Here is an 18,819-nt window from a genome sequence, read left to right as displayed (position 1 = left end):
TTTAAACATTTCAAAAAGAAACATATAATTTAGACATTTTTTAAAAAAAGTGATTAAAATAGCCTTCCTACTCTCTCGTGTATGCAATTAAATTACTTGGCAGTTTCTGTGGTACAATTCATACTAATTTTCATATATTATTAAATTTATAAAAATATCATTTGTCTTTTCTCCTTTATTTAATATATGAAGGGAGATTTAAAATTCTGGACCAAGAAAAGTACTAAATTTTTTAAAAAGTACAAAAATTAGATTTTATCCAATATTCTTTCCCATTATATAACAACTAGATACATACTTTTTGATAATTTAACTACAATTTCTTATGCCAACCCTGTAGCATAAGAACAAGCAAAAAGGCAAAGATTTATCTTTCTTGGCAAGGATTTGAGGAAGAAGAAGATGGAAATAAACAGAATATTAAAAAAAAGAACAAATTATCCAAGCACAAGAACCAAAACTATATTATTAATTAGAAATTAGTAATTCCCCAAAAAATTCATGAGTAAACAGAATGAAGCACTTAACACTATGCCTAATTAATAAAATAAGAAAAGTTAATATTAAGTCATTTACTACTTACCAGATATTATAACTAGGCTTTTTACAAATTCATATTCTAACTTAATATGTTCATTATTTGCCATAATGTGCCTTAGTACATTAAGACCATATTATAGGTACGGTTTGCACATTTACTTCTGCTATTAAGTGGTAAGTTCCTTGAGACAGAATATTTTACTCACCACTTACTTCCACCCTCCTTGGCACAAGGTCCTATCAGGTGCTTGATACATGTTAAATGAACTGAATTCATTGCCAACAGGGTGACTATACAGCGTGATTTGTCCAGAACAGTTCTTGTTTTGTCACTGGTGCAGCATAATTAAAAATAATGTATTATTTCGCTTTCAAAGTGTCCTGATTTGGAAAATAAATTACCTGATAACACTCGGTGTAGACAATTAAAATTCTTTCTAAAATCATCAATATTCTTTCCAAAGTGCAAACGACAATCGAGCAGGGCACTGAGCACCGGAAAATGGAGTAGCAGAGGTGAAAAGAGCAGGGGAAGAGCAGAAATAGATGGTAGCATAGAATACTGAAGCATCTCACCATTTCTGTTGCTTGCTGATCTCAACAGAAAGCAAGTCCTGCGTTTTGAGATTCTTCCAAAGGCTAGCTCTCCATTTAGACCAGCACTGAAGCGGCCCTAGTTTCTACTGGGGATGCAAGGATTTCAGAAAGCTTATACTCCATTAAACATTACATCTATAGCTCCATACTGGCCTCAGAAAAAAATGCAATGAGGCCAGGCACGGTGGCTCATACCTGTAATGCCAGCACTTTGGGAGGCCAAGGTGGGCGGATCACTTGAAGTCAGGAGTCTGAGACCAGCCTGGCCAACGTGGTGAAACCACGTCTCTATTAAAAATACAAAAATTAGTCGGGCATGGTGGTGCACGCCTGTAGTCCCAGCTACTTGGGAGACTGGGGCAGGAGAATCGCTTCAACCCGGGAGGCAGAGGTTGTAAGTAAACTGAGATCACACCACTGTACTCCAGCCTGGGCAATAGAGTGAGTGAGACTCTATTTCAAAAAAAACAAAAAAAACAAAAAAAAAAAGAAGCAATGACTCTGTGTACCCAGACATACCTTTGGAGACAGCATCCATTTATTTTTAATAATATAATTCCATTTATTTTTAATAATATAATTGGAATAGATTTCATGTATTATTCTTCCCATTCTATGTTACGAGGATTTTGTAAGATGAGACTTAGAAAAAATAAGCCATGAATAAGGTTTTACTCACTTCTGAAATGGAGTATTTTATTGACATATAAATATATTTAATTAAAACACACATTTTGTTATGGCCTGAATTGTGTTGCCTCGAAAACTCATATTTTAAAGTCTAACCCTAGTACATCAGAACGTAACTGGATTTGGAGAGACAGTCTTTACAGAGTTAAAGAGTTAAAGTTAAAATGAGGTCATATGTGTGGCCCTAATCCAATATGACTGGTGTCCTTATAAGAGGAGGAGATCAGGACAACACACACAGAGGGGAGACTGTGAAGAAAGTAAGACACCATTTATAAGCCAAAGAGAAAGAACTCAGAAGAAACCAACCCTGCTGACACCTGGATCTCAGAATTCTAGCCTGCAAAACAGTGAGAAAATAAATTCATGTTGTTTAAGTTACCCAGTCTGGGACATTTTGTTATGGTAGCCCTAGCAAGTTATACATATTTCTAAATATGTATCTGAAATTCAGAAGAAAAAAAGAATTAAAAAATGTAAAATATCTTTACTTCTGATTTCTTTCTTCAAACAGAAATTTATTGAAGGGTATTATCAATGTTCAACAATAGCCTAGTGGTCTAATCACAAGCAAACAGCTAAAAATAAGTATAATCTAACTCTTGAGTAGTTGACACAAAATTCAGAATATAGTACTGTATCTGTCCAAATTTCCAACTTTTCATAACTTCTCATACTCTGCATTAATCTGCATAACTCAGCAAATCTGCATTTGGAAGTGATCAAAGAACATTATAAAATCATACATGGTAAGAAAATTGATTCAAAGGGTAAGAAAGATCCAATGAGATTTTAATGTAATAGAGCACAAAATGCTCAATGATATGGTATCAGACTCCACACTGCAACTAACTTTAAAGAAACTACCTCTTTTTGAGTTTTGGTCTAGTATCACAGAATATTCACGATTATCTGAAAAAGGCTATTAAAATATTACTCTCTTTTCCAATTACACATCACTGTGAGGCTGGCCTGTCTCCTAGTATGTCAAACAAAGCATGATGTTGCAAAAGACAGAGTGCAGAAACAGATAGGAGAATCTAGCTATCTTCTTTTAATCCAATCATTACTTTATAAAATTATAAAATAAAGCTGTTCTTATTGATGTTTTTTGTTTTGAAAAATGTATTTTTCATAAAACTATAGTACATATTGATGTAAACATGCAATAGGTTACTGTTATTTTTAATTGTACTAATGAGTTTTAAAACAAATTCTCAGTTTTAATTTCTAACATAGTAAATATTGGTAGCTGTAGCTCACATAAACAAAAACTCTTTTAAGTCCTTGTTATAGACTGAATTGTGTCCCCCATCAAGCCCATATGTGGAAGCCCTAACTACCAACGTGACTGTATTTGGAGATACAGCCTTAAAGGAAGTAAGTGGGGTTAAATGAGGTCATAAGGATGGGGCCCTAATACCATAGGACTGATATTCTTGTTAGAAGAAGAGGCACAAGAGACCTCTTGCTTTCTCTGAACATTCATAGAAAAAAGGCCATGTGAAGACACAATGAGAAGGTGGCCAGGAAAAGAGGTCTCACTAGGGACCAATCCTGCCAGCACTTTGATCTTGGACTTCCAGAACTGTGAGAAAAATTGATGTCTGTTATTTAAGCTATTCACAGTAGTATTTTGTTGTAGCAGCGCACGTATACTAAAACAGGCCTCAGTAGTTTTAAAAAGTTTATAATGGGTCTTGAGACCAAACCTTTTGAAAACTACTGAATTATATAGTAACCATTTGGTTGTATAAATTAAAATGTTTGTAAACAAGCAACTTTACAGTTACAACCTGGAAAAGTAATTAAAATTCTCATTATTCAAAATGCAAAGAAAAAAGGAGAAGGCCATCTTTAAAATAACCTTATTGTTATTTGATATATACAATTATGTATCATTTGAGAACATATTTTTTAAAAAGTGAAACAAACTATGAAAAAAAATTAACGCAGGCACTGGAGCATTTGCTTTGCATTTTCAGGAAACTAGGCTTGTTGATGTGTTTGACTAGAGCATACTAACCCTTAGAGTATTTCTTAAGTCTATAAACTTTCTGAATACAAAGTCAGACATAAAACAAAAGAACAAGATTTGCTTCATGTGAGGAAAAAAGAACCAAACGAATTATAAGATGACACAAAGCAGTTAATCAATGGATTGATAAATACACTAAGTGCAGTTTTAACCATACAAAACTTACCAATATAGGGAAATAATAAAGGAACAGTAAGAAAAATCTATTTCAATATATGCAAAAATAAATACTTTAGTTCTCCTAGTAACTGTGATTGATACAGCAAAAATGGTAACAGAGTTGTGGAGGTGACCTAAGAATAAAAATTTTAGTAGTTGTAAGTCTTTAAGTAATTACAAAGTTATAAAGTAATTATAAGTTATAAAAGCCTAGATGAGTACAAAAAATACATTTACCTCAATGATGAATTTCTGAATTTCATGGACACAAGCATATTGGGTTGCTTTTAATAGCAAATAAACTGTGTGCTCAAATACAATAGTTTTATGTAGGGATAGGATTAGAGCCTTAGAATCACATTTCAGTAAATTTCATTTCACATAACTTTGTATGGAAAGAAAATACTAACTCAACTTGAGCTAACTTTTCCCTAGGTTCAATGTTTGGATGAAAAAATAATTATGCAGTCCGTTTGGAAAAGTATAATCAATCCATGGGCATGCAAGTATCAGTTTTATCTTATGAGAATTTCTCCATGTTCCAGTTACTTCATTCCTTATTATATGCTGCAAAAAGCAGTAATAATTTTTATAGCCAAATATCACTTCGTAAGATACCAGGTGGCTTTCAATATTTACCATATAAGTCATGCATGAAATTTAAACATTACAAAAAATGACTTACCAGTTGACACTCCTGAAATATGCACATTTTCAGAATGTTCTGCAAGAGCACCATTTCCTAAAATTAAACATAATGAATAAACTAATATCCAAGATAAATTTATAAAATTTTTCAGATCCTCCCTTTAAAAGAGAAACAATTACATAGGGCTCCTTTTAATATTGAGAAGCTAAAGTTTCTTATAATAATCTTCAAAACAATCCCAGGAAGCTCAAAATCATAAGTGTAATGGGGAAAACAAACATTTTGGAAATCTCAACAATGTAGTGTTTATAGATAAAGATCAAATAGATAGATCTGATCAACACCAGAAAGAATTTTCTATCAATTAATAATCAAAAGGGAAGTCAGTACTGCTACAAGAAAAAAACAGAACACAGCTTGTTAAAAATAGCATTCCCCGAAAAGCATGTCCAAATCCGCCACAAGTTGGCGTAGTAATTTCTGTCAGGGCCACACATGTTGGTACTTAAAAAAAAAAAGAAAAGTCTTGCATTGTCTTCTAAATCTTCAAAAAATCTTTCAAATTTTTCTCACCAACAATTCTAACAATCTTAAGTATTGGGAATATTTATTCCCTCAAATTAATGTAAACAATGTCTCTTCAGATATTTGTCTTAAAATTTTGTATTTCATACATCATTAGTTCTAACCCATTAGTTGGATCTGGCATCACAACAGCTCAGAAACCGAGCAGAGAAAGAATTCTCCTTGGAGTCAGGTGAGCTAGTCAGAAAAAGCTTAGAAGGCAAAAGCAGAATTTTCTTTCATGGTTGCGAGTGGAGAAAATAGCAAATATTATAATTAACAACTTTTTGTTTACAACTATCACACTTCTATGATTGCTTGAATATTGTATCGCACCCCCCACTCCAATGCACTAAGCTGTAGGAGAACAGAATTTGTGTTTATTTACCTCCCCCCGTAGGCACAGTTTCTGATACAGAAGAGGCGCACAAATAGCTGATAGATGAATAAATGAGGGATGTCCTGATGATTAAAATGAAATCATGCCCGTTAAGCACTTGATATAGGGCCTGGCACATAGCATTGAATAGGTGCTGATTTTTGTAACTGTGTAAAGTATATTATTATTACTAAAGAAAAAATAACAGTGATAAAACAATATTTTTGGTTCAACTACAGCTATACCCTTCAAAATGAAAACATACATTATGTTTCCCTCAATTAAGAATGAAACAGTGGAAATGATGAGATACGAGGGAGGGCCATATTAAGTATACAAATAAGTGATTATATTCATTTTAAGTACTGTGCATTGATGCAAAAAAAGGCACAATTTCTTTTTCTCATTTATTGTTAAATGCCACACATATAGAATTGAAATGACTAGAAAGACTGTACCCGTTTCTTTACCACACACAACTTATAAAAACAGGCAGCAGAAACAACACATGAAACTGATTCAATAAAACACTTAACAAGGTTTGCCAAAGGTCAGTATAAACTGCCTAAATCCTTGCCACTCACGAGTAGACTAGCAGTACTGACCACCTCAGGAGTGTGTTAGAAATGCAGAGACTCAGGCTCATTCCCGATTATGGAATCTGAATTTATATTTTAACAAGATCCTTCTGCACACTCAGTGATCTATATGCACATTAAAGTTTGAGAAGCACTGGTAAGGTTTGGGCTTAAACCTTCTACTTCTATATTATACACAGCTACAAACCATAGCTATGTAATTTGTGATAGCAACGTTTCCAATATCCGTAGGATAGCATATTAGGCTCAGGAGAGTTTTAATATCAGATTTTACTTTTTTAAAAAAGAGACAGGGTCTGACTATGTTGTCCAGGCTGGACTAGAACTCCTGGACTCAAGCAATCCTCCTACCTTAGCCTCCTGAGCAGCTGGGACTACAGGAGTAGTCCCAGTTAAGATATATTTTAAACATGAAATTTTTCCAGTTGGGTAAACAGAGCAAAAAAAGAAGGCAAAAAAGCGGCATAATGTAATATTGAAGATTGTGGATTCTGAGCTATATTGCCAGGATTCTAAAACCAGCTCCATTACTTACTTGGTGTGCAAGTTACCCAATCTCTTTGTGCCTCAATTTCATCTTTTAAAATGGAGATAATACCTACCTCATAGGGCTTAGTGAAAGTCTTTATTAACAGTAAAAAAAAAAAAAAATCTAAAACTATTATCAACATGCACATGAATAAACTGATACAGCCTTATAATAAAATATTCAATAAACAATTATATATGTACTAATTGGATACACATATTAAATTAAAAATGTTTCAGATGAGCAGTAAAGTATGATTTAATTTTAACTTTAAAATTATGTATGTATAGTTTATAATATGCAGATGTTAAACATGTCATATATATGTCTATGCATTTACATAAACACTGATGAGCCTAAGGGTATATACAAGCTGTGGAGGAAAACCTCTAGAACTGGAATTAGAGAGGAAGTTTGAATTGTATACTTTAGCACTGGGCAAATTTGTTACAAACAGGCACAGATTTCTTTAAAAATTTTATTTATATTACAAAAAAAGATAAACAGGTGAACAGAATATAGTTCATTCCCATCATTCTGGATAAACAGAAATGTGATAAATATCGTGCCAATTATATTAAAATTTCATTGAAGTATTAATGATTTTAAAAACTGGTTAACCCTTTAAAACAGAAAACATGATACTACTAATTTTCCATACATTTACTCTAGCTTAAAAACAATCCTATTTAGAAGTTAAAAAAAAAAATCAATGATACTTCTGTTAACATCAAAGTGATGTTTCTGCTTCTGAACATCACTTGAAGAAGTGGGCTACTTAATTTATGTGTACTGCCATTCTAAAAAATATTTTTACAAAGATGTCTTTTTTGTAAAAAAAAAAAAATTTTTTTACAAAAATATTTTTCAATCATTTCTAGGTTTCCAGTAGATAGCCCAAAGAAAATTGCTTTGTTAATACAAAGTATATTCTCCTTAATGCCCCTCTCCCAAACCCCAAGAATATTTCATATGTACGAATATGAACACCCGCCACCAATCTTACTGTGACTACAGTGTTCAAATGCCATCATTTCAGATATTTTTCCAGACATCACCCTTTAGAGATAGCAAATACTAAAAAAAAGTCTGATGAAACATTACTTACTTAACTACACATTAACAGCTAATTATGTAATGAAACAGTTAAGTAGATAAACCCTAAAAAAGATTTTTCAACTATGAAAAACTTTCATTATCACCTAAATCAGAAAATAGTTTGTTATGACAATTTTTTGGTCTCACTAAACACCAAGACGTAATCAACCATTCCCATTTATTGCTCTGTAGTTTTGACTGCAATATGAGAGAGAATCGACTAAAACAGACGCTATTTTAGGAAAGAAACTATACAACAGTGATACGGAGTTTGAGTTCTCGAGTCAGACTCCTGTAATAAAACCCCAGCTCTACTATTTATATAGTCATGAACTTCAAATGACGTCTAAGATTCAGTTTGCTCACTTATATAATGGGGATGTTATCGTAAGAGAATGTCTAAATTTATAGTCTCTGCATCCCTGTTGCTTTATCTGTCTTCTTTTATATATTTCTGTCCTTTTTATTTAAGAACTAAAGTTCTTAAGAATAGCTAATAAATACACCTAAGATTTGATATATATGTACCAGCCAAATCCTAAGTGCCTTACAAGAGTTCACCCAGCTAATCCTTAAAACAACAGTTCATTTTACAAATGAGAAAACCAAAGCTTCTAGCAGTTTAGTAATTTGTTTTCCAAAGAGCTAGTAACTGGATGGATTGAACATTCAAATACATAGTCATTAAAAAGTCTGTATTCCTCACCTTTTAAAAAGAATTCAGGCTCAATACTAATTCCCATGACATTAAAAAGTTTGTGTTCCTTGCTTTTTTTTTTTTAAGGATTCAGACATGAATATATTTCTTGCTTATGTAAGAAATAGTGCTTAGCTCTCAGAATTAAAATCTACCTGCCACAGCATTCCAATTTGTAAGAAAAACATTGGTTTAAAAGTTAAATGACTGGCAGCTATAAGAAACGAAAATGCTCAGCTTCTTACAATTTCTTTTCTACTTCTCAGTGAGAGTAGTTATCAAACATAAACACACATATATATATATACACATATAAACCAAAAAAGCAAAGATGGTTCCTATTTTATTATACTTAAGGAAAAAGTTCACAATCTTAATAGGGCTTGTCAAGCTCTCCACGGTCCAATTCTTCCTAACTACTTCTAAATCTTTCTCTCTTGTGACCCACTTTCCCATTCTATCTCTTCTTTCCAGTAATAATGGATGTCTTTTAGAAAGGTATCAACTGTCTCTCTTGCCTTTGGATTTTCATTAAACATTATTTCTTTAGGGAAGATATCTCTTGATTCTCCCATACTAGGTTAGGTCATTCTGTTATAGGCTCCTTTAGTATCTGACACTGTCACTTTCTGAAATTTTATCACATTTGCTTTATCTGTGTAATGCCTATATTCCTTACTAGATCTTAATTCTGGGGTGGGGGGAGCATTCTGATGGGACACAGCAGGGTTTTGTTTTGCAACTCCAATGACTAGCACAAAACATAACACATAGCAGGAATACTTTAGTCCATATAAGTAAGAGGCATGCAGAGTCCTGCTCCTGAAGAGTTGGCAATCTGTTGACAAAATAATTGAAAATATATAAAACAGAAGCAAACAAAATATAAAACAAAATATAATTAGCAAGCTTCCTATTCAAGGGGAAAGCCTACAGGCTTTTCTACTAAAAGTAGGAATGAGGACAGGAGTGGCCACTATAGTTACTAATATCAGACAGTGCAATTAGACAAGAATTGTTAAAAAAAAAAAAAAAAGAAAAAAAAAGTAAAACTGGGTCCATGTGCAGATTATATCTACTTGGAAAACCCAAGACAGTCAATAGAAAAATAACTATAAATAACAGGAAAATTTAGTAAAGTAGTAGGATATAAAATAAGCATACAGAAATCCAAAGCATTTGTAAATACAAATGACAGCCAGTTGGAAGACATGGCAGAAGACCCCATTTTCAGTTGCAACGAAAAAAGATTTAAAGAAAAAAACTCATGGAACTGCTGCTGGTTATAAAAGAGGAAGTAGCAACAGATCAGCAATTTTGCTGTGAACAATTAAAAAAACAGAAAAATATGTAAAAAAAATGCAGACACTGGACAACAGATAGTGTAAGACTGTGATCCCTGAGAAAAGGGAAACAAATTAAAGTGAGTCCTATTACTGCCCTTTCTATCTGGAGACTTCCTGGATTCTGGCATATTGAGGGAGAACCCAAGCAAAGCAGGGAGATCTTGCTAAACTGAGGAGACAGAGATGAGAGTTTAGAGGGGCTCGGGCAACAGAAACATTCAGAGTACCAGTATCAGTTTTTTAAAACAACAACGAGAAACACACACAAAAAAACAAAGAAAAACTCCAAAATTTGCCTCATAGTCCTAGTCTTAGGCTGAACGTCAAGCTGCACATGGGTAAGGTGACACCTTAAGAACAGATGTCACCTATTAAGAATAGGCAAAGAATTGCTGCTGAAAGCTTAAATAAACCCTTCCATCCCACAAATCTGGAAGATGCTGAAGTTCTGACTAGCAAGAGAGAACTCCGAAGTGGAGAGACCTTGATAAATGCATGGGTATTACTAGACCAGGAAGTCCACCCACACCTTAGGAGCAGGGCTAACTTAACTGCCAAGTAAAAGCTACTCTGTAATTATCCTAGCAAAGCTTTAAAACAAGCTTCAACTAGAACTCTCAAAAATTGCCAGTGGGAATATAAAATAGTACAACCACTTTGGAAAACAGTTCTTTCAAAATGAACATATAGATATATGACCTAACATATAGATATATTCCTAGGTAAGGGAAACGAAAACATATAAAAAAGACAAAAAAGAATTCCAAAAACATAGAGCAAAAGAAGAAACACAAAAGAATTCATTCTGTATGATTCTATTCTATAAAGTTCTAGAACAGGAAACAATAATCTCTAGTGACAGAGAGATCAGTGGTTGCCTGATCTCTCTGTGTTATTTTGTCCGGCTGTGTGCTGGCTTCCTCATCAGCCTGACAAAATAACTACAGCACTTCCAGGTACCACATCCAGGGGAAGAGAGAGTATTTGTATCTCATCACTTGCAACCAAAAGCCTTGATATTCATTCTGTTTAGAACAGCTTAGGTCACATGCCCACCCCTGTCAAGGAAAACAAAATGGAATACGATGATAGACATAAGCCTAGAGTGAGGTGTTGAATTACATTTTCTGAAGCATTTAAGGGCATTGTTAAAAAGAGAAAAAGGATAACTGGATGGTAGGCAACCAACAAATAGCTACTATAGCATTTCCCTTTCAAATAAAATCCAATGCCTTGTCCTTGCATTCAGGATCTACATAGTATATGCTCTAAATATACTTTTCAATTTTAAATTACCATACTTCTTGTGCACCGAACACATTAGTCTTCTGCCCTGTTTAAAAAAACAAAAACAAACACAACCACCACAACCCACAACCACAAAATTCCTCTTTTCCCTGTACCTTCACTTACCAAACTTTTAGAGAAATTTCAAGGCTCAACTAAATGTTACCTCAGCCATAAAGCTTCTGGAAATCAACCCAACCAGAAGTAATTCTTTAAAACTCCTACGGTCAACATTTGGCATCCTTTAATGAATGAATGGATTCAGGCATTGACTATCAATAACTGCTAACATCAGGAAAAAAGGACAATGAGACATCACACATCATGGGCTTCCTAATGGAAGAACACAAAGGAGAAGAAACCTGAAATTTGATCAAGCCGCTATCTAAAGCGGCACTGACTAACAGAACTTCCCACATGATGGAACTGTTCTCTCAAGGCACTGCCCGATATGGTAGCCACTAGCCACATGTAGCTATTAATCATTTAAAATGAGCTTTGTACTTCAGCAACTAAATTTTTTATCTTATTTAATTTTAATTAATTTAACCTTAAATTTAAAATAGTTAATGTGGCTGACGGCTACTGTATTAGGCTTTATAGCTCTAAATACATTTACCAGTTTACTGAAAAAGCAAACAGAGGACCATTTTAAATCATATTACAGAGGAACACTCAACAAACTCCAGAATGAAAAACTCTAAATTGTTTCAACAAATATATATATATTTTTAAAGCTGTGGAGGAAGTCCACAGATTGAAAGAGGCTTAAAGGAAGTATTGAATAATTACAAACTGTGGACCTCATTTACATTCTGATTCATAAACAAACAGGACATTAATGAGACAACTGTAAACACAAACCACTTTGGTTTTATAAAACCGAGGAAAAATTAACAATCGTTCCTAAGATAATGGCATGGCACTTAAATTGATTTAAAAAGAAAGCATACTTGTTCTTTTAGAGATGCATTCTAAAATATTAGCGGATGAAATGAGGTCTGGTATTTCTTCAAAATATGCAGAAGAATTTAACAGGCTAGCAAGGAGGCAGACTGGCTCTGGGTTAATAACTGCTGTTAGGGCCTAGGTTTTGGGTACATAGGGGTTCATTATCCTGTCCTATCTATTTTCACAAATATTTGAAATTATCCATAAGACATTTTTTAAACAAAAAAATAAAACCCTCTGATAGCATATTATACAACACACAAAATATTCCGGATTTGAGATTTGTACAAATGACTTATGAATCTTAAAACATGTAGGTGAATTAAGATCAGGGTTAATATCATAAGCATTGCTTTATTCCCCTTCAGTATCTTAATCTAGTATCACATATGCAAATTATGCAAAATAAATATTTCCAATAATTATAGTGTGAACTTTCTTATTTACTTTTATGGGAAGACAGCATTGTAAGGAAACTTATAGATAATTCATGTCAAATTATGTGAGAAGATAAAGAAAGGGAGGAGGGCTCAAAATCCAGGTCCCAGAATCCTCAAACCTGGTATGTTGTAGCCTGATCATCACTTTTTATTTGTGAAGATATATATGCAGAAAACTAAGCCAGGCAAATAAATATTTCTTTTTTACTACCTGTAAGGCCAAACCCTAAGATAGTTTGCCAAAAAGGCAGGCTTGATAGTGGAGGCCTCATTTTGCCGGTGTTACATGTCGGCAGGCCTAAAATCTAGAATCAAAGTGTGCAGAGTGGTCCCTTTCTCATTGATTGAGAACATTTTCAGTGAATTTTGGCCCTCTGCTAAATAAGGTAAGGGTGAGGGCTCTATCCAAGAAGGCTGGTGTCCTCTTATAAGAAGAGATACCAGAGATCTCTGTCCACACATGCTATGTGAGGCCATGTGAGGACACAGTAAGGAGGACACTGCATGCCAGGAAAAGAGGCCACACCAGAAACCAACCCTGACAACACCTAAATCTCGAACTTCTGGCCTCCAGAACTAAGAGAAAACAAATTTCTGTTGTTTAAGCCACCCAGTCTGTGGTATTCTGTTATGGTAGCCCAAATAGACTCACACACCTACCTTCCCCATGTAGGTCTAGATGAAGATTTTTGTGAATCCCTTTCAAGTGTATGATGAATTCAGTACATTCTTCTAAGGAAAGGCTCCATAATGTCTAACAAATACCTACAATGAGATGTTTAATTTTGTCAAAAAGGTTAAGAAATCCCTGAGAAAAAAGATATTTTCCTGATTGATTTAATTACTGGTATCCTAAAAGTATTATTTCTGTAACTTTTTAATTGGGCCATCCATTATGTATTTATATGAACTAGCCTTGAACATATTTCCCACTTAAAACAATAGTAATAATTATTTATAACATTACTTTTAATGAAAATATACATTATAATTTTTAAACCCCATTCTTTTGTTGTTGTTAAGATGGAGTCTTCCTCTGTCGCTAGGCTGGAGTGCTGTGGCGCGATCTCAGCTCATTGCAACCTCCAACTCTCTGGTTAAATAAAGCAATTCTCCTGCCTCAGCCTCCCGACAGCTGGGATTACAGGCATGTGCCACCATGCCCAGCTAATTTTTGTATTTTTAGTAGAGACGGGGTTTCACCATGTTGGCCAGGATGGTCTCAATCTCCTGACCTCATGATCTGCCCGCCTCGGCCTCCCAAAGTCCTGGATTACAGGCGTGAGCCACCGTGCCCGGCCAAACCATATTCTTAATGGACCTTTGGGAGTTCAGTGTTTTCATGTTTAGACTTCCTGTAGTATTATGTCAGTAAGATTTTATGTTTGAAATGTCTTGGAAATAAGCATATAATGACAACGAACTACTATGTTGTTTAAAGTACAAATACTAAACAAACACAAGCTCCTAGTATTCAAAGAATGAATCAGGTCCCTTAAAGAACATGCAGAGATCTTATGCATCCTACTGCTGAGCACCTCAGTGAGTGTTCATACAGATGAAAATCATCTTCTCTATTCTAAAATTAGCTTGAGCTACTGATAGAAGAGCTCACAACATAAACTGGAAAAGGAATTTTAGGACTACTAAGTTCAAAGGTTCCTACCTATGACTGTGGTTCACAAGAATGAATATGAGTTTGAAAGAATTCAGAACTCCAGGAAAAAAAAATTACACACCTATATTTCTTACAGTATATCACAAACTTCATCTTTTTTCAAGTGCACAATGGGTGGTTTTTAGTACATTCAGGAAGTTGTACAACCATCATCACCACCATCTAATGCCTGAACATTTTCATCACCCCCTCAAAAAACCTTGTACCTATCAGCAGTTATTCCCCCTTTTCTCATCCCCACATCCCCCTAGCAACAGGTAATCTAGTTTTTCTGTCTGTATGGATTTGCCTACTCTGGTCATTTCAAATAAATGGAATCATACAATATGTGGTCTTTTGCATGTGGCTTCTTTCACCTAGCCTTATATTTTCATGATTCATCCATGACTCAGTACTTCGTTTTTGTGGCTGAATAATATTCCATTATCTGGATATATCACATTTTATTTACATATTCACTAGGTGACACACATTTAGGTAGTTTCTACTTTTTGTGAATAGCATTGCTATGAATATTTGTATACAAGTTTTTATATAGACATATGTTTTCAATTCTCTTTAGTATATAGAGAGAGTGGAACTGGTGGGTCATATGGTATCCCTATGTTTTCCTTTCTGAGGAACTGCCAAACTATATTTCAAATGGCAATGCCATTTTACATTCCCATCAGCAACATGTAAGGGTCCATTTCTCCACATCCTTGACAACATTTATTATTGTCCATCTTTTTCAATTTAGCTATCCTAGGGGTATAAAGTGATATATCATTACGGTTTTGATCTGCACTTCCCTAATGAGTAATAATGTGGCTCTTTTCATGTGCTTACTGGCCATTTATGCTATTCTTTGGAGAAATGTCCATTCAAATCCTTTGCCCATTTCTTAATTGGTTGGATTGTCTTTCTGTTATTGCTGAGTTGTAACAGTTCTTTAGACATTGTAGATATTGATCTCTTGGTTAGATACATAATTTGCAAATATTTTCTCCCATTCTATAAGCTGACTTTTCACTTTCTTGATAGTGTCCTTTGAAGCACAAGTGTTTTTAATTTTCAGAACAGCCTAATTTACGTATTTCTTCTTTTGATGCTTGTGCTTTGGTCACAGTTTGTAATTATAGAGTTGACCCTTGACCAACACAGGGGTTGGGGGTGCTAACCCTTCTGCATAGTCAAACATCTGCATGTAACTTTTGATTCCCCCAAAACATAACTTCTAGAAGCCTATTGCTGACTGGAGGCCTTAACAATAACATAAACAGTTGATTAACACATATTTTCTATGTTACATGTATTACAGACTGTATTCTTACAATAAAGTTAGCTAGAGAAAAGAACATGTCATTAAGCAAATCACAAGGAATAGAAAATGTATTTACTGTTCATTAAGTGGAAGTGAATTACTGTTTTCTCGGAGGAAGTGGTAGAGAAGGAGTTAGTCTTCTATTTTTTTTTTTTTTCTTTTTTTGAGACGGAGTCTCGCTCTGTCGCCCGGGCTGGAGTGCAGTGGCCGGATCTCAGCTCACTGCAAGCTCCGCCTCCCGGGTTTACGCCATTCTCCTGCCTCAGCCTCCCGAGTAGCTGGGACTACAGGCGCCCGCCACCTCGCCCGGCTAGTTTTTTGTATTTTTTAGTAGAGACGGGGTTTCACAGTGTTAGCCAGGATGGTCTCGATCTCCTGACCTTGTGATCCGCCCGTCTTGGCCTCCCAAAGTGCTGGGATTACAGGCTTGAGCCACCGCACCTGGCCGAGAAGGAGTTAGTCTTCTAACTACCACTTGCAATCTCAAGAGTGGCAGAGGTAGAATGAAGTTAGGAGAAGTTTGTGAAAGATACATATACGCGTGTGTTTACAGAATGCACATAAATATATATATACACACACACACATATACACGTACACCTAAAGAAGTATGCACAAAGACAATGAGTGCTGTTACTCAGGTATTTTATTCTCATTTAAGGAACTTTAGTTCCTTGTACTTAAGTACAGGCACACCTCTTTTTATTGCACTTTGCTTTATGATACTCTGCAGATAGTGTTGTTTTTCCGTTGTTTTGTTTACCAAATTGGAGGTTTGTGGCATCCCTACATGGACCAAGTCTATCAGTACCATTTTTCCAAAGAGGTCTGACTCTCCTGTTATAGGCTAATGCAGCTTGTGACTTTAAGTTGAAGCTAATGATTATTTACCATTCCAAAAATCCCAGGGCCCTTAGGAATTAAGCTAAATCTACTCTGCTTAAACAAAGCCTGGGTGACAGCACATCTGTTTACGGCATGTTTACTGAATATTTTAAGCCGACTCTTGAGACTACCCGCTAAGAAAAAAAAGATTCCTTTCAAAATATTACCGCGCATTGACAATTCACCCAATAGTGAATTGGGTGCCGGTCACCCAATAGTGCTGATGGAGATGTATAAGGAAATCCACATATTTCCATGCCTGCTAACACTCTGCTGCCCATGAATCAGGAGTCATTTCGACTTTCAAGCCTATTATTTAGGAAACACATTTTGTAAGGCTATGGCTGCCACAGCAAGTCCTTTGATGGATCCACGCAAAGTAGATTGAAACCTCTGGAAAAGATTCACCATTCCAGATGTCATCAAGAACATTCACGATTCATTGGAGGTCAATGAACTGTGACCTAACAGGAGCTTGGATGAAGTTGATTCCAACCCTCATGTATGACCTTTGAGGTGTTTCAAGGCTTCAGTGGAGGAAGAAACTGCAGAGTGGTGGAGATCGCAACAGAACTAGAATTAGAAGTAGAGCCTGAATATGTGACTGAATTGCTGCAGTCTCATGAGAAAACTTTAATGGACGAGGAGTTGCTTTTTAGGGATCAGCAAAGAAAGTGGTTTCTTCAGATGGAATCTATTCCTAGGGAAGATGCTGTGAACATTGTTGAAATGACAACAAAAGATTTACAATATTACATAAACTTAGTTGATAAAGCAACAGCAGGGTTTGAAAAGACTGACCCCTATTTTGAAAGACATTCTACTGTGGGCAAAAGGCTATCAAATAACATCACATGCTACAGAGAAAGCTTTCATGAAGGGAAGAGTTCACTGATGTGACAAACTTTATTGTTGCCTTATTTTAAGAAATTGCTACAGCTACTGCAACCTTCAACAACCACTACCCTGACCGTCAGCAGCCATCAACACTGAGGCAAGACCTTTCACCAGGAGAGGAATTATAACTTGCTAAAGGTTCAGATGATCATTAGCATTCTGAAGCAATAAAATATTTTTAAATTAAGGCATACCTTTTTTAGATATGTCATTTCATACTTAACAACTATAGTATAAACATAACTTTTACATGCACTGGGAAACCAAAAAATTCATGTGACTCACTTTATTGTGACATTCACTTTATTGTGGAGGTCTGGAACCAAACCATATCTCTGAGGGTACGCCTGTATATTACTTTTGCTTCTAATTTTTCTTCTTGGTTTATTAAGCTTTATAGCTTATTACTGAACAGTAGGTAATTAGCTTGTAGATTACATTATAACATTTCTGCAAAGTAACTAAGTGGCCTGCTTTACTCATATTATGTATCAAGCACAGTATCCAAATTGATAAATCCAGTACATGGTTCGCACAGTATAGGAGAAGAGTATCCTGAACTAATAAAGGTAGTTTTTTCTTTCTTTCTTGTTTCCCAGCAGGCGAAATCTTTCACACTGTGGGGCTTGTGACTGAGGCTCAGAGGGGACAGTAAGAGACTAGTGATAAAAATGTTAGAAACCTTTAGTATCAACTCTATTTTATTAACAGTTGATGTAACTGGAGTACACAGAAAAGGGAAAAGCAGTTATCTTTATAAAATCAGCTTTGTTGAGGTATAATTTATATGCAAAAAATCCATCAACTTCAAGGGTTTGATAAGTACTAACAAATATGTCCAGTCAAGCAACCAACACTACAATCAAGACACAGACCATTTCCATCACCCAAAATAGCTCTCTGATGCTCCCTTGTAATCAATCCTGTTTCTACACCTTTAAAACCACTAATCACAGTCAACATTTAATAAGCATTACACATTGTATGAATTCACGATGTATTATTAAATCTGCCTCCTAAAGTTGTAAGAATAGATTCCATCATCCCCACAATTCTATAGCTAGTAAGTGGTGGAGACAGACTCAAATCCAGATTTACCCAATTCCAACATTAAAAATTGAGAGTATTTACCTAAAAAAACTGAGTTTCTGGGCTTCCTTTGAAAAAAATTTAGTATCTGTGTATATCTATTTCTGCATACATACCTACTGAGCTGGATCTGTGGCTGACCTCTTTTAGAAGAAGCATGCCATTTTTAGGTGTCCAGTGCCCCCTACCTTCCCCTGTCATTCTGAGACCGATACCAGGCCCTCTTCATTCACTTGTGTTACCTTCCTGGTCTTTGTCGGCACTTGAACTTGTGACCCCACGTGTTATTTTGTGAGACTAATTTTTAAAAATTAAAAATCAGAAAGTACACAAAACAGTCAAGTTACACATGTAGAAAAATATGTGGCAGATATATATGTGTTATATATAATTATCATTATGTA

At 35.0% G+C, this 18,819-nt stretch overlaps 1 protein-coding gene across 2 annotated transcripts in view; it reads right to left on the bottom strand.

The window, feature by feature from the left end:
* The window catches only part of LRP12 (low density lipoprotein receptor-related protein 12), a 96,239-nt gene that overhangs the window by 36,293 nt on the left and 41,127 nt on the right, over nucleotides 1-18,819 (bottom strand). The window contains exon 2 of one of the 2 annotated variants that reach the window (XM_011931056.1): nucleotides 4,710-4,766. The exons of the other annotated variant lie outside the window; for it this stretch is intronic. Coding sequence (XP_011786446.1) covers nucleotides 4,710-4,766 — 57 coding nt within the window. The remainder of the gene's footprint in view (nucleotides 1-4,709; nucleotides 4,767-18,819) is intronic. 2 annotated transcript variants of the gene reach the window in all.

Source organism: Colobus angolensis, unplaced genomic scaffold (genome assembly GCF_000951035.1).
Source record: "Colobus angolensis palliatus isolate OR3802 unplaced genomic scaffold, Cang.pa_1.0 Scaffold121, whole genome shotgun sequence".
In the NCBI taxonomy this organism is placed as follows: Eukaryota; Metazoa; Chordata; class Mammalia; order Primates; family Cercopithecidae; genus Colobus; species Colobus angolensis.
Note: the sequence above shows the minus strand (reverse complement) of the source record. Positions and strands in the feature narration are given on the sequence as shown.